This window comes from Oryzias latipes, chromosome 9 (genome assembly GCF_002234675.1).
Source record: "Oryzias latipes chromosome 9, ASM223467v1".
NCBI lineage: Eukaryota > Metazoa > Chordata > Actinopteri > Beloniformes > Adrianichthyidae > Oryzias > Oryzias latipes.
In genome coordinates, this window is record NC_019867.2 from 6,869,990 (window position 1) to 6,893,995 (window position 24,006).

Below are 24,006 nucleotides of genomic sequence, written 5' to 3' on the forward strand. Positions count from 1 at the left end.
TTTTGTGTGCTCCATCTAGGAAAAAAAACCTTAAGATAAAGAAAACTGCTAAATCCAATTTTAGGGTGATGGCGATGCTGGAGCTCTAAAACCCAGGTACTTTTGGGCAAAGGCAGTGTACACTCTGGACAGCTTGCTAGTTTGTTGCAGGACCACACAACCAAACACACTCAAATTCACTTGCAAGGGACAATTTGGAGTCATCAAAGGAAACACATTTTTGGACTTTTTGATATTTGCCAGGTGAAACCCCACTCATACACAGAAAGAACCCAGCTTGGATTTGAACCAGGGCCTTCTCACTGGGAGTTGAGAGTGCTATCCACTGTTCTGAAGTTGTAGTTTTGACAGACCTTGAAAGAAATGCATGTGCCTATTGTTTATTTCAATTCAGTTTTATTTATATAGCCCAATTTTACAACACAGTAGTCTCAACAGGCTTCACTAATTGTACAAAACATAAAATCACTTATAAAATACAATAGCTCATTGCTAAACTAAACTAAATCAACTAAGCTAAACTTGGATTTTTTTTTTTTGTACTTGGGATAAAAAAAAAACTAAAATTAGGATCTTTTGGAATATATTATAATCTAAATAGGTATGATTCTTGGGATTGAGTGTGAGGAGAAGAGTACTAGAAAGGGAGACTCCATGAGTGGCAGGGCAAAGAGGATTTTCAGTCTGTTGGCCAGCAAGTGGCTAATCCTGGACCACTGGCTCCATGTCTCTCTGATCCCCTCTCTGTCCCTCAGTCTGCCTTCACTTTGCAGATAGAGCCTCTTTGGACTAAGCTGCACAGAACCCACTGCTACTTTGCTGCCATTTGTCTTCATCAACCCCAAGGTGAGTGATGGAGTTCTATTAGAAATTGCTGCCTCACACAATCTTTTTGGCACACAAAATAACTTGTTAGAGCTGACTGTGGTGGACTTTTTGTCAAACTAAGAGGAGATAAAACATTTGGAATTACATGGTCAAGCTGAAACTTTCTTTCACAGCTTGAGCAACTGAAAGATATAAGTCTTTGAACAAGCTGTTGTAGTCGTTATTTGTCTGCTGGACTTACAATATTTATAGCTCACTCTGTGTCCCAGACAGCAGCAGAGCCTATTAGGCTCGTTCACAGGTAGCAACCACGTGTTGAGTACTGTTGGAAAAGCCTTAGACTTACCTCAAAAGGTTTCAGACCAAATCGTTTTAAAGACTGTTGAACAAATTGTTACTTTTCCAATCTTTGGAGGGTGCAGGTTTCTTTATTTTTTCTTTTTCTCTTCACCTTTTCAAATCATCAGGTGTGTGTTGGAAATCCCACTAATCCCACTTTTGACAATCTCTTTAAATTGCCCTTTTTTGCCCTTTAGCTCTGTCTAATGACCTTTAGGTGACTCTTCACTTGTTGATTTTGATCCTCACTCCTCCACAAATCACGTCTCGTCTTCTTTCATGGTACTTTTTTCCTAATTCCTGCTTTTGATTTACCCCAAATTACTTTACAAATGAACTCAGCAGAAGCTAGCTTTTTAAAAAATATATATATATTAGAAAACATTAAATTCACCTTTTATCAAGATTACCTTCTCCTTCATTTGACCTAGTGTTCATTTGACTCCTCCTTCCCACCTGCCATTTTACCAGACCTTTCTTTTTTTCAGGCTTTTCTTGTGTACTTCAACTTGACAAACCAGCAGTACTTTTTGTTTTCAAATGTAATAATCATGTCACTATTTTTAACAGTGAAGTATACTGTGTGTTAAATCAGAATGACAGTGCCTCGTTTGGCGTCCAATCACAAATCATCTAATCAGCTGAGCAGGTCATTCTCTCAAAGTGACCAATCAGAAAGCCTGACTCTGCCTCAACCATAATCTCATTAGGCAGGCTGCAGGCATATCTGTTACTTAAGCATTTGATACCTTAATGCAATAAGTAGTTTGTCTAGAATTGTACGTGGCAAGATAAGGAATATATAATCAAGAAATTACTGTCAAAAGAAAGTTGAACTTGGAAAACTTTGCCTTAGATTTAAGTCATTCTTGAAAGAAGTTCCTTTTCTACTTCAGTTTGTTATTTATTGCTATTATCAAACTGCATTGAATCTCTGTGCAGCCATTTAAAGATCATCTGAGAAAAAATACACACACAAAGAACAACCGGCAGATACAGAGTCTTCCCTCTCCGTGCCGCTGAGCTGTCTGCCATAACCGCCTAATTCCCAATTATCAGCTTCCTCTGAATGCCATCTGTGACCTTTATGCAGGATTCTGGTAAAGTTCAGGCTTAGCTAAATTGTGTCTCATTGTGCTACAAAGTGGAGGAAATAAACACAAACACCTGGTCTGACATTTTTAGCACCAACATGAGACCATAATCAAGCGTTTGGTTAATGAGAGCCAGTGGCTTTTAACTTACTGGCATTTTCACATGCTTTTATGTGTTTTCGTACTGATATCAATTGGAAGTTTGTTGGAGCATAACAGTTTACCGTTGCCCCTTCCCCGTTAGGTGAAAACCGGACTGCATAGCCATGGCGAACTCCTTCACTCGCATGATTTCTGGCCGCAACACGGCCCTGATGATGGCTATGGGAGCCAGCACTCTGGCATCGGGATATCTGCTCAGTGACAGCACTGCTGCCGCTGAGAGGATGAGGACCTACCCTCCCAGGTAGACGTCGGAAAAAGTATAAAGTATAGTAGTTTTCAATCACTCATGAATATACAGTACACACACTATCTGAGCTCTTTACGACGTTCAACAGTGCTGATTATCCTGACCTGAGGAAGCACAACAACTGCATGGCAGCTGCCCTGACCCCGTCCATCTATGCACGCCTGAGGGACAGGGCAACAACCCACAACTGGACTCTGGACCAGTGTATCCAGACCGGAGTGGACAATCCTGGACACCCTTTCATCAAGACTGTGGGCATGGTAGCTGGAGATGAGGAGAGCTACGAGGTCTGGGTTTACATCCAAACTGAGCTGTTTTGTCCCTTAAATGTTGCTTAAGCTGCTTGTTCACCCATCAGGTGTTTTCTGAGCTCTTTGACCCCGTCATCAAAGACAGACACAACGGCTATGACCCACGGACAATGAAGCACCCAACTGATCTGGATTCATCCAAGGTCAAACCCTGAACTCACTCCTTGTTCAGTTTCCTTTTGTCTCAAGCAAAGTAAAACCAAATGCCTTGTTCTCCTCAGATCACTTCAGGAATGTTTGATGAGCGCTATGTGTTGTCATCTCGTGTGCGTACTGGCCGCAGCATCCGTGGACTGAGTCTCCCCCCGGCATGTACGCGCTCTGAGCGCCGGGAGGTTGAGCGTGTGGTTGTGACGGCTCTGTCCGGCCTGAAGGGAGACCTGGCGGGTCGATACTACAGCCTGGGAGAGATGTCCCAGAGGGAGCAGCAACAGCTTATCGATGTCAGTCCAGAGTTTCTTTTGATTCTGTTTTTAAGTGCTCGTACCATCTCATGTTTCTACTGACCTGTTTGTCAATTGCACAATCAGGAGCACTTCCTGTTTGACAAACCCGTGTCACCACTGCTCACTTCAGCTGGAATGGCTAGAGACTGGCCTGATGCTCGTGGAATCTGGTAAGACATAAATTTCTTCACTTTTTCACTTTTCTGTAAATAAAAAAAAAGAAAAAGAATAGTTCTAGTCTAGATCATCAATTCTTTCTTTAATCCAAGTCTGAGTTTTTCCCTTTTACATATAATCTCTGATTTATAATTTTGTGATTATGATTCTGCATTAATCCACTTTGCTGACTCAGGCACAATAATGAGAAGAACTTCTTGATCTGGATCAACGAGGAGGACCACTCGAGAATTATCTCCATGGAGAAAGGTGGAAACATGAAGAGAGTGTTTGAAAGGTTCTGCAAAGGTCTCAAACAGGTGTGATCATCACCCAAAGTGAAATGCTGCCATCTTTTTATTATGTTCACGTTTCAAGGCACTAATTCAGCGTTTTACTCTAACCTGTAGGTGGAGCATCTGATTCAGGAGAGGGGATGGGAGTTCATGTGGAATGAGCGACTGGGTTACATCCTCACCTGCCCCTCTAACCTCGGCACTGGTCTCAGAGCCGGTGTACATATTCGACTGCCTTTCCTCAGCAAGGTAGTTCAGTAAAAACTCAACAGCTGCTCACACGCACACACACACACACACACACAAAGACATTCATGCATTACCTACTTTTGTCACAATTCGATGTAGGACCCACGCTTTGGAAAAATCCTGGAAAATCTGAGACTACAGAAGAGGGGCACGGGGGGCGTCGACACTGCTGCTACTGGAGACACCTTTGACATCTCTAACCTGGACCGTCTGGGCAAGTCAGAGGTAATCCCACACTAAACAACCTTTAAAAAAACTTAGAGATGGAGTTAAAAGATCAAACAAGAGAGAGTAAATATTTGCCACTAATTATTTGCGATCTTAAAATAACTGCAGATTTTTATTCTGCAATCCTGATTTGGAAGTGGCAAATGAAGTGATACAGATGCTTCACCAATACCTACTTTTTGCAAAGCATTTTGAGTATAAACTCGTTAAACCTTTCAATTAAAAAAGTGTAAGGAGACAACATCAAATTAAAATAATATTTCTAGAAACCAATATTCCTAAAAGCTCAGATGCTCATACAGAGAAATACACTCACCTATTGCTTTATGATCTTTAATTTCTTGGTTTTAGAAAGACAAATGTTCTGCATAGCTTTGGTTTTAAAGCAATTTTCTTTGAAAATGTTACTCACTTGGATAACCTAACTCCAGCTGAATCTGGTTCTGGTTTCGCTGCAGGTGGAGCTGGTACAGTTAGTAATTGATGGAGTCAACTACTTAATTGAGTGCGAGAAAAGGCTGGAGAAAGGACAGGACATCAAGATTCCTGCCCCAATCTCTCAGTTCAGGAAGTGAACGCCTTCTCTGCAGGAAGAGTTGAAGCAGAACAGGCACTCGAGTGACTGCTTGTCTTATTAATTTCTTAGTCATGTCATGTTTGGTGATGTATTAGCTTCAGTTTACAAAAAGTCTTTACATGTTCATGAATTCTAATCCCAATAAACGAATCAAAAACTGAGGTGTGTTTTGGCAATACATATTTACATATTTGTGGTTTGCTTTGACTTAGTTTACTACAGTGAGATTCTGTATGTTTATTCGCTTTCCACACTAAACGACTGCATAGCTCAGTTGGTTAAATGTCTTTTTTATTTTCAACTCTAGATTCCATGTGGTATGACTACAAGTCTACCCAAAAAAGAACAGTACAACTCGACAATCAGCAACTGTAACACAACCAAGAGGAAAAACAATTGAAAATAACTGGGAAGAAATCAGCACAAGACATTAGAAATAGAGGTAATAACAACTTACTCACAGGAACAGGTGACAAGGAAAATCAGCAGGAGCACGTCCGGTACCAGGGGGATAATAAGTTAAAACCAGCTGTGCTGATCAAAAGGAAATCCTGGTGGAACCAGAGGAGTAAGGAACTGACATGTTGTTTGCCACAACAATTGCCATGTACTACGTCCATCCATTTCTTCAAATCTGCTTAATCTTTTTTATACTACGTTCACACCGGGCTCAAAAACGCGCCTTGAAGTGACTACTTCTGAAGTATGTAAATGCGTGTATATCCGCATTTCGGGCGTTCAAAACTCTTGCCTACACGTGTCCCTATAAAAGCTTTACGTTTGTTTGCGCGTTTTACCAAGATTTGCACCACTTTGAAATTTTGCTCCAAGCACATTCTTGAACACATATCATATGCCTGGTGTGTAGATTTAGGGTCGTGGGATCTATCCCAGCGAAGGGTACACCTTGGACAACCATGCACACTCATGCCTAGGGACAGATTCACCTCCTGATGCACCCACATGCAACCCCATGTACTCCATCATTTGACACTTTCTGTCACATATTCTTAAGCAGACACACACAACCACAGAAGTCAAAGAACAAACAGGAACTGTGGAAGTAAAACTGGGATTTTAACACACAGCAGACTGTATCTTTCAGAATTTTGCAAGTTATTACAAAAAGGTTACAACAATTTTACAAGTTTTTGGATCAACATTAAACTTTTTTTTGTCTGTTCAAGGCTAGAACCACTTTTCCTACTTGAGCTTGTATGCTGTTTAAAGAATTTTTTTTTTTTTTTGGATCGATGGCAAGTGTCAGCTAACTAACAGGAGGCTAAAGAGAAAAATCAAAATATTGGAGGTTGAAATGAACACTTACCGGTAGGTTGACACTTAACTTGAAGTATGCTTGTGGCGTACTCTGTGAATTAAGAATAAAAAGCATGCTGTTGGGTTTTCAATAAAGACTTTGAAATGACCATATATGTAAAATTAAGTTTAATTTGCTTTTTTGCTGTTTCAATTTTGGTTTAGTATAAATATATAAAAAAAAGAGCTCACCAGGACTACATCACCATCATCTTTACTATTAAAGTAGATGATAAAAAGTCACTAACTGATGATTACTCCTGAGCAGCAGGTGCTTAACCTGGCATTCAAACCTCCACAGCCTCCTACACGATGCCTTTAATCCTGAGAGTAAAAGGCCAAGCTCATTACTGTCAGGCAAACAGAGCAGGCAGGCCAAAGTGAGGTGGGTCAAACAATACTATTCATGTACAGCTCCATCCTGTTTACAGTGAAGAAATGCTGAACATTATGAAATATAATTTAAAATAACCATCAGTTAATGATTTAATTATTTGCATGAGTGCTCCATTCATGTCCTTCCTCCTAAAGTGTATTTCTGAGATGCTCTTATTTTTCTGGCAGCAGATTAATGACGTAAAACTATTAATGCTCTTACAGACACACACCAAATAGCTCAGAAACTGTACATATTATGGATGGGTGTTAATAGGGAACTGATGCAGGAATTAATAGAAACATAATGAGGCAGGGATTATTCGGATTTTTCATTTAGATGGTCAGAAATAGCTTTTGATTGTAAATACAACAGTATTTTAAAGCAATTAGGAGTAACAATAATTTGCATTTTTTGAAGAGAAATCATTCAGTTGCTTATGAAAATGTGTAGTTTTAAAACTTTCACGATGCATTGTTTATAAATTGATTGTTAATTGCCTTTGCATGAGGTCAACATTCCAAAGCTGAATTCACACTGTGTGTAGTTAAAGAAATTAGGCAATAGAGGGCAGTAGAGAGGTAACCTAGTTTTGACTCAGACACCCATAGTTTACTGTACATGCAAGTGATTGCTGATAAAAAAAAATAAACATAAATTTACTGTTACACTTTCTGAATTAGATGATTGTAGTTTTTTTTCTGTTTTAAAGGACCTGACTCAAATTGCCATTATGTCCCTGTTTTATTGCAATCCATGTCATCAAGGCAGTTTATCTGGAGTTCTGGAAATTTTTTTGTTTTTTGATGTTACTTATACTATGTTGTGATTTATTGTCATTTTTATTTTGCTTCGTGTGAGGATTAGTGGTCTTGGTTTAGTTGTTTATGAATCAGTAACCAAAACAATGAAGAATATCAATTAAAAAAAAGCTTTCAGAGCCATGGGGTCTGTAATAATTGTGGGTAAAACTTTGATTGTTTTATCCTTGAGAGTTAATGTGATTTATGAAACAAAAGTTCAAACAATAATGGACTTTAACTTCAATAGGTTATTCTTTTTGTTCCATCTCATAAACATTAAATAGTCCCTGCTTTGCATGTGTGGCGTTCTGTTATTATCATGCTGGCTGAAATAAAGAATTTCCCAAATAAATTCACTAAAGCACATGTGCAGTTCATTTACACTGTGCTTTCTCTTTCAAAGCATTGACTCACACATCAGTGCAGTCTTTGCAGGAAGTGTCCTGCTCAGGATTTAGCAAAGACACATCTTACACTTTAAGACACATAAATGTGATTCTATGTGCTTTCATTTTGAGCTTTTTCATAACTATATGATAACACTATTTCTGAATTAGATTAATGTGTTTTTTTTAAGTTTCAAAAGGATGTGACTCAAACAGCCTTGTTTTATTGCAATACATGTCATCAGGGTAGTTTATGGGCACTTTTGTCTTAAACAAACCAGTTGTAGAACAATGTTGCTGTTGTTGTTGATATTTACGGAGCCCGTGTCCTGACATTAAGATATAAAAATATATCTTGTTCCCACAGATTAATATCTTGTTCCCACAGGTTATTATGTCGTTCGCACGAAATACTATTCCGTTCCCACAAGATACTATTCCGTTCCCACAAGATACTATTGCGTTCCCTCAAAATACTATTCCGTTCCCTCGAAATGATTAACTCGTGCGAACGCAATAATTATGTCGTTCGAACGCAATAATTAATCCGTTCGAACGCAATAATTATTCACGTCATAAGTCATTCACGCGGATATGCTCTCTGTACGCCGGCAAAAGCCGCTTTCAGCGGTAACTTCCGTGTCTCTGTGACCCATATTCGTTCAAAAAAGGAACATGAAAAACAAAAATGATCACATATTACCGTCTCAATGAATATAAGAAAAATATCAAAAGATTTATGATAACTAGGCTGCTTTGTCATACGATAGCTCCTGCTAGGCTACTACTAGCTCCGCCGCAGAGCTCTCTGATCATATATGCCGGCATTTGGGCAACTGGCTGGTCTTGTCAGACAGCTGATATTGTAGTTTAGGGTCGAATAGGAATAATAATATTCAGGACTTGTCTTTTATTAACTTTAGCAGTCAGTATCTTTACATTCGAAGGCTATTAGGCTACATGCTAACTGACTAGCCGATCATTTCCTGTTATTAATTTACGTCATAGATTTACAGCAGATACCTTCACATTTCTGGCTGTGTGTGTCTCATTACATTGCATTGAAGACACGGAGGATGTTTAGAGAACAGATTTATTTATTTTAAAAAGCACAGAAGCATCCATCATATTCACGTTCACATCATCTGGTACGCCCTCAGTCATCTTGCTGCAAAAGCCGCTTCCTGTCGCTACTTCCGTGTCTCTGTGAGCATTCAATAGGGGTAAAAATAAAAGCAAGAATAGTCGATCTGTTATTTTCTCGATGAAAATCTGAAAAATATCATATTAAGCTGGATGCTTCGCCTAAAGCACTTACCTTTAGCTTGTAGCATAACAACAATAGCAGTACGTCCCGTTTCCCAGAGTGCTTTGCTGCGAATCACTGGCCAATTATTGGTCTTGTTGTTAGACCTTGGTCACAGGGACACGGTGATTGGCTAGTGATTGGCAGCAAAGCACTCTGGGAAACGGGACGTACTGCTATTGTTGTTATGCTACAAGCTAAAGGTAAGTGCTTTAGGCGAAGCATCCAGCTTAATATGATATTTTTCAGATTTTCATCGAGAAAATAACAGATCGACTATTCTTGCTTTTATTTTTACCCCTATTGAATGCTCACAGAGACACGGAAGTAGCGACAGGAAGCGGCTTTTGCAGCAAGATGACTGAGGGCGTACCAGATGATGTGAACGTGAATACGATGGATGCTTCTGTGCTTTTTAAAATAAATAAATCTGTTCTCTAAACATCCTCCGTGTCTTCAATGCAATGTAATGAGACACACACAGCCAGAAATGTGAAGGTATCTGCTGTAAATCTATGACGTAAATTAATAACAGGAAATGATCGGCTAGTCAGTTAGCATGTAGCCTAATAGCCTTCGAATGTAAAGATACTGACTGCTAAAGTTAATAAAAGACAAGTCCTGAATATTATTATTCCTATTCGACCCTAAACTACAATATCAGCTGTCTGACAAGACCAGCCAGTTGCCCAAATGCCGGCATATATGATCAGAGAGCTCTGCGGCGGAGCTAGTAGTAGCCTAGCAGGAGCTATCGTATGACAAAGCAGCCTAGTTATCATAAATCTTTTGATATTTTTCTTATATTCATTGAGACGGTAATAAAGTGATCATTTTTGTTTTTCATGTTCCTTTTTTGAACGAATATGGGTCACAGAGACACGGAAGTTACCGCTGAAAGCGGCTTTTGCCGGCGTACAGAGAGCATATCCGCGTGAATGACTTATGACGTGAATAATTATTGCGTTCGAACGGATTAATTATTGCGTTCGCACGAGTTAATCATTTCGAGGGAACGGAATAGTATTTTGAGGGAACGCAATAGTATCTTGTGGGAACGGAATAGTATTTCGTGCGAACGACATAATAACCTGTGGGAACAAGATATTAATCTGTGGGAACAAGATATATTTTTATATCTTAATGTCAGGACACGGGCTCCGTAGATATTACTGCTGCTAACTGCAATATATATTCTGTTATTATTTTTCAGCCTTTTTGTATTTTCTTGATTGATTGTTGATGTTAAATTGTCAGTAGAAGTGACTGGTTGTAGTGCTACTATTTAAGTTATTACCTGCAATACTAAAGTGAAAAACGACAGGTAAAAACACTGTATATGACTCATTTTATGCCATAATTTAAACTTGTGCTATCTTAGATGACCCCACCCTTACGTGTTCTCCCTACCATGACAAAGGTGGATAAAGGTGGAAAGATTTCATGTAATCCATGGACACCAGTGAAGATCACAAATCATTGAAGAAAAAAGGTTCAGCGCACTGTCTAATGCAGTGTTTTTCAACCTTTTTTGAGCCACGGCACACTTTAACCCTGACAAAAATCCCGCGGCACACCAGCACCAAAAAAAAAAAAAAAGCAGAAATTCATGGTCTGTATTGATCGACAGCCCCCCCCCCCGCGCGCAATCTCACGTGGATTTTTGTGATAATTGTGGCAGAAAAAGCAGGAAGTTGCGGCTAAAGACGAGCTCTAGCTGGTATTTTTGTTAGAACTGAGCGACTTTATCAGCAGAATTAAGAACAAGGAAGTGATTGTTTGGATGGACAAAGAGCTGATTTCCTGGAGATGGAAAATATTTTTAGATCAGTTAATGAGGGCAATTTCTCCACTGCGCACTTGACCATCTCCCACGGCACACTAGTGTGCCGCGGCACACTGGTTGAAAAACACTGGTCTAGTGGGTCTAGATGACCCAACTCCCAATGTTAAAGTGCCTAGGATAGCACAAGGGTTACAGAAGAATTAAAAAAACATTTTTGACAACATCCAGGTTATTAATTGAGTGATTTTCTTTTTTTTTTTGGCTGCTAAAATGCTAACGTCTTTTGCCTTCAGAGCTGCCTTAATCCTTGGTGGCATCGAAACGTTCCTCAGAGAGTTTGGCCCATATTAAAGTGATAGCATCATGTAGTTGCTGCAGATTTGTCAGCTGCACATTCATGATGCTAATTTCCTATTCCACCACATCCCAAAGGTGATCTATTGGGTTGAGATCTGGTGACTGTTGAGGCTATTTGAGTCCAGTAAACTCATTGCCATGCTCAATAAACCAGTCTATGATGACTCCAGCTTTACGACATGGCGCCTTATCCTGCTGGAAGTAGACATCAGAGGATGGTTCACTTTGGTCATGAAGGGATGGATCTGGTCAGCAACAACACTCAGGTAGGCTGTGGTGTTGAAACCATGATCAATTGGTAATGAGGGGCCTAAAGTGAGCCAAGAAAATATCCTCCAGACCATTACACCACCAGCTAGAACCGCTGATACAAGGCAGGATGGGTCAATGCTTTCATGTTGTTGATGCTGAATTCTGACCTTCCCATCCAAGCGTCGCAGCAGAAATGGAGACTCACTAGATCAGACAACATTTTTTCAATCTTCTATTGTCCAATTTTGGTGAGTCTGTGTAAATTGTAGCCTCTGTATCCTGTTCTTAGCTAACAGGAGTGGCCCTCGGCGTGATCATCTTCTGCTGGAGTCCATCTGCCTCAAGGTTGGATGTGTTGTGCGTTCACAGATGCTCTGTAGACCTCGGTTGTAGCCAGTGGTTATTTGACTTACTATCAGCTAGAACCAGTCTGTCGTTCTACTCTGACCTCTGGCATAAACAAGGCATTCCCACACACAGAACTGGATACTGGATATTTTCACTTTTTTGGACCATTCTCTGTAAACCCTAAAGGTGGTTTACAACAGTTTCTGAAATACTCAGACCAGCCGTCTGGCAAGAACAACCATGTCAAAGTCACTTAAAGGGCCCATATCATGATTTCCTTAAGCCTTTAAGAGTAAACTAGATCCATATGTATGGTAATATATTACCTTTGCTAAGCCAAAGAGATTTTCTTTTATGAAAAATTAGTTACTGACACAGTTCATTTTGCTACTCGATCTCTGAGACTCTGGTTTTTGCTCCTTGTGGGAGCCATCCATTTCATGACATCAGCCTAGAGCCGGCTTCAGCAGCGTGTCTCCCTTTCTCGCCCACTAAAAACAAACAACATCCAAACTTTTGCAAAGATGGACATGCATATATTGTTCGTGTAAAATAAAAGCGTTTTGCCGATCACTCCACAAACAAAAGTGTGTGTGTGTGTGTTAGCCTGGGGGCGGTGCTGGCGGCTCCTTACTTGTCTACATCACAATTTGAGAACATGCTCGTTTTTGTGGATTGGGAAGGGCTGGTGCTCGGAGCGCAAGTTTTTAGAGGAATGCTGAGAAATACGTGTATTGATCAAAATACCACTTTGGGGTTGTGTATAGTTAGGAATAAACATTATAATACACTTAATGGTTAAATGGATAAAAGTTATGAACCGGATAATGATAAATCATGTAATAAAATGGTTAGAGTAGAACAGGAGTGGGATTATATAAGTTCGCTTCCTTCCAGTCCCTTTCAAGCAATATTTAATTTTATGTCTAATTTTCCAAAGTTTGATACGTCTTTGTGTAAATGTATAACTGCTGATTGTCTTGTTTTTGTGTATTATTTTCTTGATTGCTTGAAAGAAACCATTTCAAATCAAATCAAAACTTAAAAGGTCAAAAAAGTTGATTTTCCATGATATAGGCCCATTAAATCACCTTTTTTTTCCACATTCTGTTGCTCTGTTTGAACTGCAGTAGATCGTCTTGATCTTGCCTTCATGCCTAAAAGCATTGAGTTGCTGCAATGTGATTAGTTGATTAGACATTTGCATTAACGAGCAGTTGGAAAAGTTTGCCCAATAAAGTGGCCAGTGAGTAAATGTTCAGGTTAACAGTAATTTCAAAATGTACCATAAAATCAGACTTAAACCTGTTTTTTTTTTTCTGTATTCTTATCATTGTGCTGTTGTGATTTTGTAAGTACAGGACTTGTCTCCATTTAGGAAGCCTAAAGTTACAAAAAAAAATGTATTGACATCACAGCATTTGTCTTTCATTGGTATTTATGAATGTCTTAAAAACAGTCAGTAAGGTAACCACAAATCTAAATTGTCCAAGTAAAAGTTTAAATTTAGAGAACCTTTTATTTCTCTGTATATCTAATCTTAAATTATTTTTCTGTACGTGTTATTATATATTATTATTAGTAGTATAAATATTCCATCTCAAACATGCAAAATCTGTATGAAGTTCATGTATTTGTCAAAAAACAGAAGGAATGAGCAATTTTCTAGTAAACAAGTTTAGAGAAAAGCTCAGTGAAGAGAAAGATAGATGAAATTACACCCCAGGAAAACTCTTTCATGTCTATTCTGATATTTCTATAAATGTATATTGGTCACATTTTTTTCCCTACACTGACATTTGCAATGATAACCTACTTAAAAATCGTTGCAGACCATCAAAAACAGCTGCTCTGCATAGCTGAAGTAAATCATCAAAGATCAATTTTTTTTCTGCAGCATCTTTAGTCCATTTGAGTCTCTAATGAAGTCTGAAAATTGCAACACGTCGAGCGAAAAAACACATCCGCTGGTTAATGGAATCATTGCAGCTGAGTAGATTCCAGATTAATCCCACGTATGCGAAAGATCAAATGCAAGCCAGTAAGACGGATGTCGAGGGGAATAAGAGCACTGAGGCTTTTGGAATAATCCCATTAGGAGCGGCACGTTCATTCAGACTGAGGAAATTCTGCTGTACAGTAGTAATGACAGGGTTTGGGGGGGTCAGTGGGGTCTGTCAGTTGACGGTGACAGAGAAGAGGCCCCAAACAAAGTCAGTGTAATGTGGCAATTTGTTCATGCTATTAAACCTTTATGATCTTTATTCTGAACATCATTTATGTTCTATGGAGGATTTTACTATTAATGGAAAAGATTGGATTACAAAGAAACAAAGAGAGACACGCGTCACTACTTAATATGGGTCCCCAAAAGCATGTCTTAGTACAGAAGAAAAATAAACGTGGTTTTATTGCATCTATGAGTCATTGCAGGCTCATCCATTCCTATAATTCTAAAAGGATTTGATCTAAAACATCTATAATTACTGTTTCAATGTACTAGTTTTAATGAAAAACATGTACAGCAAGAGTTTGAGTTAGATTATTAAACCAGAGGAAATGTATTTGACTGGCATGTTTACTGTCAGTTTGACACGTGGTATGGTCCAACAGAACACTGCAAATATATATCTGTCAAAATGTGATGAATTAAATGCACACTTTAAAATAGTGAAATGGATATCAATTTTAAATAAGTATTCTAAGGAGTTTTTGAATTATTTTAGGGTGGAAGGTGAGGTTGTGATTCAGTATAGCAGAGCTGGTTTCATTCAAAGTTTAAAACATTTTAGAAAGAAAAGTTGGCTCCTTGTGGAGATCTTTACCTGGTTCCGAAACCATCCTGATTTTAGTACTTACTCTTGGTTTCCATTATTTTTTTCGAGCTGCTCCTAATTCCAAAATACATTCAAATGTTTTGGTTCACCGAAGTTAATACTGCATTTATTTAAAAGCATTTTTATTTTTTTCCTCTGCCAGGGAAATATCCAGCATCAGAACAGAGAGATCCAGCTGGTGCTGTGTAAAACAAAGAAGAAAAGCAGACGATGATGATGGACGCACAGATGAAAGCAGTCATTTCACAATCAACTGCAGAGCAAAAAAGTACTATGACCTTTGGAATGGTAGAAAGGCCACACTATAGAGAACTGGTCACAACAAAATGTCATGGATTCAAACAGCATTTATTACTAAATCCTATTGATTTTGTTAAAGACCCTTGTGTATCAAACTTACAGACAAAAAAAATAATAAATGATTTACATTTTTTTTAGTATTTTATTTATTTTCGATTTCCTACAATGATGCAAATTACTAATCTGAGCAACTACGCAAAACAAAAAAGATACTTGAATGGTTCTAGTCATGGATTTATCCTAATAAATAAAGGTAAATAAAGCTACCGTACTCAAACAAAAGAAAGATTACAATCATAAAGAAATACTTACTAAGACAGACTTGGATTACCTGGAATTGGATTACCTACCAAAGATAAAAGTTTCAGCTGCTGTGTAGATGATTCTTTTGAACTACAGGGATGAGCACAATATCATTGCCTTGATAATCAAAAGTAAAGCAAAATCGCGTATTAGTTTAATGTAACACCATCATTTTTATATATATATTTTTTGTACCGCTTATAAATATCCAACAATGGAAAAGAGCTTTTGTTCTAAAAGAATTTGTAATTTTGTCTGAAATCTAGTGATTTAAAATAACATGCTGGATCAGGAAACCAAAGCACTTCAGCTTTAATTAATTCTGTGTATCAAATAGATCTTTAAAATAAAGAAAATCATAAAACAGACATCAAGTAAGCGTTTTTTTTAATACTGTAAATAGTTCAGAAGCACAGAGACGCTCACAAACTCACAACATCAAAATATGCTTTATCATGCAAGTTGTCTTTATTCTTTTAAATGACAAGGCAGTATAGAGATAAAAGAGGGGTCAAGATGTCAAGTGGACCTAAAAGAAACTAAAGCTAACAGAAAAATAAAGCTTTTACCAATAAATAAGTGTGCGACATCATATCCCATTACATAATAGAAAACAATAAAATACACCATAATTCATTTGTTTGAAACAGAATTATTATCTAAATAGATAAGTTAATCAGTCCACACAATAAAATATATTTGAAATACAATAAAAACTGTGAACGTGGTATTATTTAATCATACATGTTTTTTCTTATTTATTTTACAATAGTGGATATTTTATTTTATTTTTTTAGATTGTCAGTGTGTGTGTGCTTTAAATGTGTGTATCATTCCATTCTGCAGAAATCCTCCAGGCTGTTCTCCCTGGTCTTGGGTAACTCATTCTGATCCAGTAGTCGGTACTGGAAGGAAACACGGTTGATATAGTTCCCACTGGACACCAGCCTCACCACTGAGTTATCACAACCAATCTTCATCTGGGCTGAAGGGTCACAACAAGGTAAAGAGAAAACAGACTTTGGTACAGCAGTACTCCAAACTCATCTCTTCTGCTGTGGAACTCTTCAACAATAAAGTTTAAACATGAAGTTATCATCAAGTCTGGATGTGGGTGACATTTAGGTCTGGATTTAGATCTTGGATTCAAGATAATGGAGCTCTTTCATTCCTGCAGTAAGTGGACTGAGCAACACAAGGTTGTGCAGTGTGACTGTAAAGAGCGTTTCAGAATGTTTGCAGATGTTAATGAATGCAGCAGCCTGTTGTTTTTCAACATTTATTAGTACTTGGAACGTGTATTCATGGAAATTTTGTAGTGGGATGATATTTTATATGTTTTTACCCCTGCATAAATACAGGCTGACCTGTATTACAATATGAGTCATGGTTTCAACAATGTAAAACATTTTTTTTCTGTCAAAAAGCAACTGTTCATATTCAGGGATACAGAGTCTCCTTTAAACTTTTGACTTTCCTTCTCACTTGGTTTCAGCACAAAGCTATGTAAGATAACTGTTATTGACATATATTGCATTTACTGTGGTCAAATAAAAAGAAAGTTGTGTCACATTTTAGTATATGTAGAGCTGAAGGTCTTTTATCATTCAACCTTTTGATTTATTTTGGGATTTTATTCTCCAATTTCTCAGAAAATTATATCCTGGTGAACTTTTATAATGGTGTGTCTTTTTTATTTGGTTGGATTATGGTGTAATTTGATCAAAATGAACGTGGGCACCACATGAAGAAATCTGATCTATGACTGACAATCTGGATTCTTGGAAGTGATTTTCCTTAGAACCGACTAAACAATTAAAAATACAACAATGACTTTGTGCAAAACAACCTATTGAATCTGAAAAGCTGCTGAATCATTACAACGTTTAGATAATCATAGTTCAGTTTTGGTTCTGGTTCTGGATCCAGAGCTGTTTCTGTTCCAGAACCTTTTAAATGAAAATTCTGTCACTCGAACGTAGAGCAGGACTCACCCACTGGTAATGTTGCAGTTCCCAAAGATTTATCATTGTTTATGATAATGTGGTAATAATAGGATGAATGGACTTTTGTAAGCATTTACTTTTGACCGATGGATTGAATTTTCAATATTGATTTTAGAAATTTTTCAAATGGAAAAAAAATATAAGTTTAAATCATTTCAATTAAACCTATAACAAAAAAGTTTTTTTTTTTTAATGCAAGGGGGAGAAAGCAAAAACATTTCAGTTGAAACGTTGTGTGTAATACTAAGAAACAAGCAGAAAATGCTCATTCTATATACTGAGATGATGAGGAAGTGTTGACGTGTCTTAAATATTCAAAAATCCTAATTTTTTCTTATAATTTAGCTTGTGTTTAAGACTTTGTTACCCTAAACTGTGCTTGACAATGTCCTTACTAGTGGCTTGATAACTTTAACTTTGCATGGGCTTATACAGGTTTAGTCAAAAACACATGTTGGGCATCAGTACAAACTCAAAATGGTCAGCCATTACGTAACCCAGAACTGGGTTCCAAAATGTTCACCAGAGCTATAAAGCATCCAGTAGATTTATTCTTCTTTGAGCCAAATACTAAAATAGATGAATGGACTCACCAAGTCCACTGGGGGAGAAGCAGAGGTCAGCTACAGGGATCATCTTTGAGGTGTCCACACCGTTCCCTCCCAGCAGCTCCACATAGTCACCAGACCCTGAGCAGCCAGACCACATCTGCCTCTGCAACCGAGCATCAACAGAATATGAAGCCATAAAGTACTGGGACGATCACTCCTTGGCAAAGTGGACATCCTAACACAACTTCAGTTAAATGGAAGCTCTAAACGTTATCTGAGAAAAAAGTGACAGGAAGGAAAACAGTAAAAAGTTACTGTATTTTTGTCTCAATAAAACTTTGTATCCTATATCTAATTAAAGAAATGCAGGTCGCACCACATCTAAACCTCTTGGCTGTAAAGTTTGAGTTCATGTATCTGAACTTGTTTGCACAACTTTTCACGTCAGTCGACTTTGTGACTCGATTTGGAACAGAGACACTTTTCCTCAATATCTGGGTAGAAATGACTTGGCATAAAAGTGGCAAATTTTCCAACATATAATTAATCACAGTGTCAGCAGTCTGGCAGCCGGTGTCAGAATAGCTGCCAAAATGCCCATCAGTCATCTTGTGGTGTTCAATTTGATCAACTTCATTAACACCACTTCTGCCCTCTTTTTACTCAGCTCTTGTGTTGCATTTATTAGTTTAGCTCTGACTCTCTAAGCATAGCAGAATGTATTTCACGCAAATTTGTATGACTTTCATATGTCAGTAATTTTTAGAAAGTACTATTGAGCAAAAAAATCAGTGAAACATTTGCAAATTTAGATATTTTTCATGATTTTCTTGTCACAGAGGTCCAAGCTCTAACTACCAGAAACCACAAATTTTGGATGACTTTTTTGGTATTTTGGAACATTTTCAGTTACAATATCGTCCAAAGATTCACTGCCAACATTTCTCTGATAATCAAAATGCAAAAGCAGAATAGTTGAGGAAAGAAAGACAAAAAAAAATGGCTTGACATTTACAAATAAATAGTAGCAGTTAAAATGGAAGCCTGAAATCAGCATAAACAAAAAGTTACCAAACATTAAATTTATTTTAGTTTACAGTAAAAAAAGAAACATGAAATATCAAAATAAAAGTACAATTGTTTCACATCTGTTATTATTAAACTGATTATTCTTTTAATCAATGTAATAAATGAATTAATAGATACTAGTTTTGATTACTTTATAACATTATGAGTCTTTTTACTGGAAGTTAAGTTCTAAAGTAAGTTCATTGTTATTTCTAAACTTAATTTCAAATTATGTTTAAAAACAACTAATGTGTTTTTGAATTAATTATTTAAAAATTTAAAAAGTATATTGAAAGTCAAATTAAATTATTTTGTTTACATTAATTCCTCAAGTTTCAGTTCCACCTTAAGTAAATACATGGAAACGGGTCAAAAACCGCAATTATGTCTAATGATATTTTCAAGTTTTGTCTCCTGAACAATTTAAAACATTTTGATTCTGCGTTTCTAACTTGTGTTTATGGTTCATGTGTGACATACCAATGGGCGGATCTCATTGCTCTTGGCCTCCCCTAAGCTGAGTTCTGTCAGTCGAATCTCCACAGGGTAGATGACAGAGAAGCTGCAGTTCGTGCGCTGATGTGGGATCACCATGGTGAAGCTGCCCTCCGGACTCTGAGACATGATGTTACAGGCTTTGCACACACAGACAAAACAGGTTTCAAGTTTCAAACTCTTCTCCATCACCATGGAAACTCATTGGAAACACTTCAGGTCACACATTTGACATGATCAGAATCAATTATTGGTACTCAGATTAATTTTTTAGGTTAAGAAATTAAACTTATTTTACATAGCATTTTATTCATGAATTTTTAAGAAAAGTTAGATTTTCCTTTCTTCGTGGCTTTTATTTGTCTTTTAATAAACCTTATTTGTAATTAGATTTTTGTTTACAAGAATCAAGGATTTATGGACCATTGAATCAGCTTTAGCTGATGATAATTGTCAGTGTAAAGACTTACACTCCAGCCTGAATTTATGTTGTTTGGATAAAAATAATCAGCTCTAACCGCCATGTTATCCTGAAGCGCTGCTTCTCAACAGTGTCTTTGTCTTAAATCCAGGCAGTGATTGTTATGTTGCTTGACACAGTGGTAACACCGGTTTGCCAAGCAGCTGGAAAACAGGTGCATCCCTCCCAGTCAATCTCCTCATGTCCCTCCTGGCTTTGATTAATGCTCGACGGAGCACGAATGATCAGGAGAAGCAAACATGCAAGAACAGAAACAAGCAACTGAATACAAATTAAAAAAAAAAAGAAAGCCCATGCAACAAATCTGACTTAAATGCAAAAGCTTTTAACTTCCTCAGGCCATGAGTGTCCAAAATGTGTTGGAAGACTCACGCATTGGATTGTGCATTTTTTTCACAGCAAGAGTGAAGCCACTGTCAGGACTGTGAATCCGAAAGAAGATCATGGCCACGTTCTGAGATGATCGGCTACTGAGTCCTGGAGCCATGGAGGAGCAGTAGTCTGTGTAGCGCTCGTGTGGGGGCAGGGGGTGGTCATGACTGCTGGGGAATTTCTCTCCCTTCAGAACCCAGCCGTCAAAAATCTAAAGCAACAAAAAAGCATACAAAGAAAAAAAATCAAACACTAAAAAAAAAAAAAAAACATTCGGACCATCTTATTTTGCTATTTGAACATTTTGCCTCTTGAACGTTTGTATATATATAAATTATTATACAAAACAAGACAAGACTGTAATATAGAAAACAGAACAAAATAATAGCAATAAGTAAAACTAATAACAGAGACACAAAAAAAGGAAGAAAAAAGGAAAAACAAACACATCTCCGTAAATTCATACATTAATTATTGATCAGCAATAAGTCATTATAACATCAAAACTGGCAGCTACATTTCATAAAAAACCTCTATAAAGAATGGTGGACTTTTGTGGACTGACTACACAAAAAGGTGGTTTAAGGTGGTATGGTCTGTTATTATTATTTTGAGCCATCCAGATGTTGTCAGGGGTTTCTTGGAGATCCATTTGAGCAGAATATATTCTTATTATTAATAATATTAATTTTTGCATTAGGAATTTAACTGGCTCTAATTTAATATCATTTTCAACATTTGCTGCACGTAATGGGTTATCAAAATATAATACTTTTGTTTTGCAGTAATAATGACTTTTACGTTTCTTAGAACATTTTCTTTTAAAGATATAACATTGTTCTTATGGTGAAAAAATAACCTTTTTTTGTCCTGTTTAAAACTGGGTACAAACTTTCTATTTCACACACTCCCTTGCCTCAGCCTGAAGTTAAAGTTTTTTTTTTTTTAAAAGGCTCTTCCTTTGTAGTGTCTTTGGCCCACATGAGTTAACCGGCAGGCTTGGCTTCTGAAATAAAGCTTTTGCATCCCACACATCCCCCTTGGCAACGTGACCAAAGCGTAGAGGATCTGGGGTTGTGAGGTTTGCTACTTAATCGTGCCTTAACCCTGTTTGGCACAATTTTAAACAAATGGAAGGAGAAAAATAGAATTATTTCCTTGGGGTCTGGGCATCAGTGTGCTTGTTTGTATGTCGGGGGGGGTTGGAGAGAGGGACAACCTTGATGAAGTCTCCAGCGCTGCAGTCAATGTTCACATCAGACAGCTCCAGACTGATGACCTCGTTGGGCTCAGCAATGACAAAAGCTGCACAGGCCAGCTGTGGGCGGGATGCCACAAAGGTGAAGTAGCCTTCGGTAGCCAGCATGTCCAAGCATCCTGCAAACGCCACAAACACTACAGTCAGAATCATCCTATACCTACCATAGTCTAATGCAGAATAGAGCCAACTTTATCCCCATTTATACAAAATTCACTCTAATAAATTATACAGACAAAATGGTATATATCATTTTTCAAACAGCAACAATACAAAAAAAATTCAAGCAATACAAGACTTTATTGAATGAAAAAGAAGATATAACCAGATTAAAATCATCCTATTTCATTGCATTAAAAAGGTTGTTTGTAAAGTCTGGAGTGCTTTTAATGGTTTTTAATGAATGTTTTGCTGAAGAAGTGAGTTTTGTCTAGCATTTCCCACATTACTGATCCCAGTTCATGTCAGACTACTTTTAGATGTGAAAGGTGTTGCATTGTTGGACTTAATCAGCTACTGAATAAAGCCATTGTTCGGAGCAGCTCTTACTGAGAGGTCGGCGGAAAATAAAGTCCTCTGATTCTCTTTTCTGGGCAAAACTGAGCAGAGAATATATTCCATCTGCAGCATCACTGTCCTGCACAAAACGTGACAAAAACATGTGACACATTTCACCTAAATGCACATGCAAAAACTTAATTTAAGATTTAAAACTTCTTAGAAATCTAAACCATGACTAAGTCTAGGAAATCAAACTTGGCGGTACCTCGATGTAACGTGTGAGTCCCATCCTGGACGACAGGGAGATGAGAAAGAGCAGCAGCTGTGCACGCAGAGCCACCGACATGCTGAGGCGCGTCTCTGTCCAAGTGAAGCAGGGAGGAAAATAACGGTGCTGTCTATAAGGTGCAGCTTTTATAGCAGCTCCAACAGGCAGGCATGCCAGCATTACAGTCACTGAAAGCTCTGAGCCGAGCGGACATACAATTATTTTTTAATAATAAGTTAATAATAGCAGCTATTTATGGCTCCAAACGTGCTTAGTGGCATAAAAATGAATAAAAGCGTATGATTTTGTTAAAATGAAGGCTAGGCTCATTAATACTGTTATGTAAAACAAATTTCTGCCCGACATTCTGTTGCTTATTTAGGACAGTTTGGTACTTTTTATAGCTGGTACAGCTCATTAGCTACACGGCCACAAAAAATTGAAAATAAACCATGCCCCAGCTTTGGCAAAACACACTTTAATTAATATAAAAATTCAGTTTTGCCTCAACAAAAAATCCATTAAAATAGCTATGATAAAACCTACACATTGACATTGAAAAATCAGTACTGTTTTTTTTCTATCCAAGGTTAGTGTTCACATACAGCCTCCTCTTCCCACACACCGCACAAGTTGACCCCTGTATTTGTGAGTTTCCATAACTTGGCACAGCTGCCCAAATCAGAGTCTGTACGAGGCATTTGCATTTATAACATATACCATCTCCATTTTACACAGCTGTGCTGTGATTAAGCAAATTTTTGGTTTAACTCTCTAGGACGCACTGTTTAGTACTTTTCGCCATGGCCAAAAGACGTGGTTGGCATTTCGGTTAAAATGCATTCACAAAAAAATCAATAAACCATGAAACAAAAACATAACTGAACACGTGAACTCCAACGTAACACATATGTGTGCCAGCCTCAGCTTCTACTTTTTTTAAAGTATCAAAAAGGATGACACGACAGAGAATCTGACTATAATTAATGACTAAGTACACTCAAGAATCCAAATAATAAAATAAAAGAATCTGAGTTCATCAATCGTTTAGCTAACTTTTGCTTGTGACTATACATTTTACTTGTATATATTTTCATTGTATTTTACCTATGATGTTTTATTTATTTTCTTCTTTATCTAACCCTTGTGCTATCCTAGGCACTTTAACATTGGGAGTTGGGTCATCTAGACCCACTAGACAGTGCTCTGAACCTTTTTTTCTTCAATGATTTGTGATCTTCACTGGTGTCCATATATAACATGAAATCTTTCCACCTTTATCCACCTTTGTCATGGTAGGGAGAACACGTCAATGTAAGGGTGGGGTCATCTAAGATAGCACAAGGGTTAAGGTTGAAATGGAGAGGCAAAAACTTTGACAACCAATTTAAAAAAAAAGAAAAACCTCGCCAGTTTAAAAAACAAAGCAGATGCTGATTCTCACCGTGTCACTTGTTTTTTTACAATTTACTTTCATCAAATGTCAAGAAAATTAAAATTTTCTACTGTTTTCTATTATTTCCCATTCAAAAGACTATGAAAACTATAACCTTTATAGTTTTCAAAGGCACTAGTGCCTCTCTACACATCATAAATCCATCTAGTAAACTCAACATGGTCTCATTTGACAGTATTCCACAGATTTTTAATATAATATATTGTTCCTGTGGGCTTAAAATCCAGCAAGTTATGGGCAAAA

The 24,006-nt window shown here is 37.5% G+C and overlaps 2 protein-coding genes across 2 annotated transcripts; one reads left to right on the forward strand and one right to left on the reverse strand.

Annotated features, from left to right (window-relative positions):
• Nucleotides 1-654: 654 nt before the first annotated feature.
• Nucleotides 655-5,097, forward strand: LOC101156742 (creatine kinase U-type, mitochondrial). Its single transcript, XM_023958289.1, has 10 exons — nt 655-846; nt 2,506-2,667; nt 2,762-2,960; nt 3,032-3,127; nt 3,206-3,427; nt 3,515-3,600; nt 3,783-3,906; nt 3,997-4,131; nt 4,231-4,356; nt 4,818-5,097. The coding sequence occupies exons 2-10, from the start codon at nt 2,528-2,530 to the stop codon at nt 4,932-4,934; spliced, it is 1,245 nt and encodes a 414-aa protein (XP_023814057.1). The 5' UTR covers nt 655-846; nt 2,506-2,527; the 3' UTR covers nt 4,935-5,097.
• Nucleotides 5,098-15,680: 10,583 nt separating this feature from the next.
• LOC101156980 (corticotropin-releasing factor-binding protein) lies at nt 15,681-22,437 on the reverse strand. Its single transcript, XM_004072194.4, has 7 exons — nt 22,305-22,437; nt 22,088-22,175; nt 21,500-21,657; nt 20,281-20,491; nt 19,413-19,567; nt 17,907-18,027; nt 15,681-16,292 (listed from the first exon to the last, which is right to left on the reverse strand). The coding sequence occupies exons 1-7, from the start codon at nt 22,383-22,385 to the stop codon at nt 16,138-16,140; spliced, it is 969 nt and encodes a 322-aa protein (XP_004072242.1). The 5' UTR covers nt 22,386-22,437; the 3' UTR covers nt 15,681-16,137.
• Nucleotides 22,438-24,006: the final 1,569 nt, after the last annotated feature.

Coding starts and splice junctions, on each gene's coding strand:
- LOC101156742 (XM_023958289.1), top strand. CDS start 2,528: ATGGCGAACTCCTTCACTCGCATGATTTCTGGCCGCAACACGGCCCTG. Junction 2,668..2,761: donor ATGAGGACCTACCCTCCCAG/GTAGACGTCGGA, acceptor GACGTTCAACAG/TGCTGATTATCCTGACCTGA. Junction 4,132..4,230: donor GACTGCCTTTCCTCAGCAAG/GTAGTTCAGTAA, acceptor AATTCGATGTAG/GACCCACGCTTTGGAAAAAT.
- LOC101156980 (XM_004072194.4), bottom strand. CDS start 22,385: ATGTCGGTGGCTCTGCGTGCACAGCTGCTGCTCTTTCTCATCTCCCTG. Junction 20,492..21,499: donor GCGCTGGAGACTTCATCAAG/GTTGTCCCTCTC, acceptor TTGTTGCTTTAG/ATTTTTGACGGCTGGGTTCT. Junction 16,293..17,906: donor CTTCTCCCCCAGTGGACTTG/GTGAGTCCATTC, acceptor GTGACCCTTCAG/CCCAGATGAAGATTGGTTGT.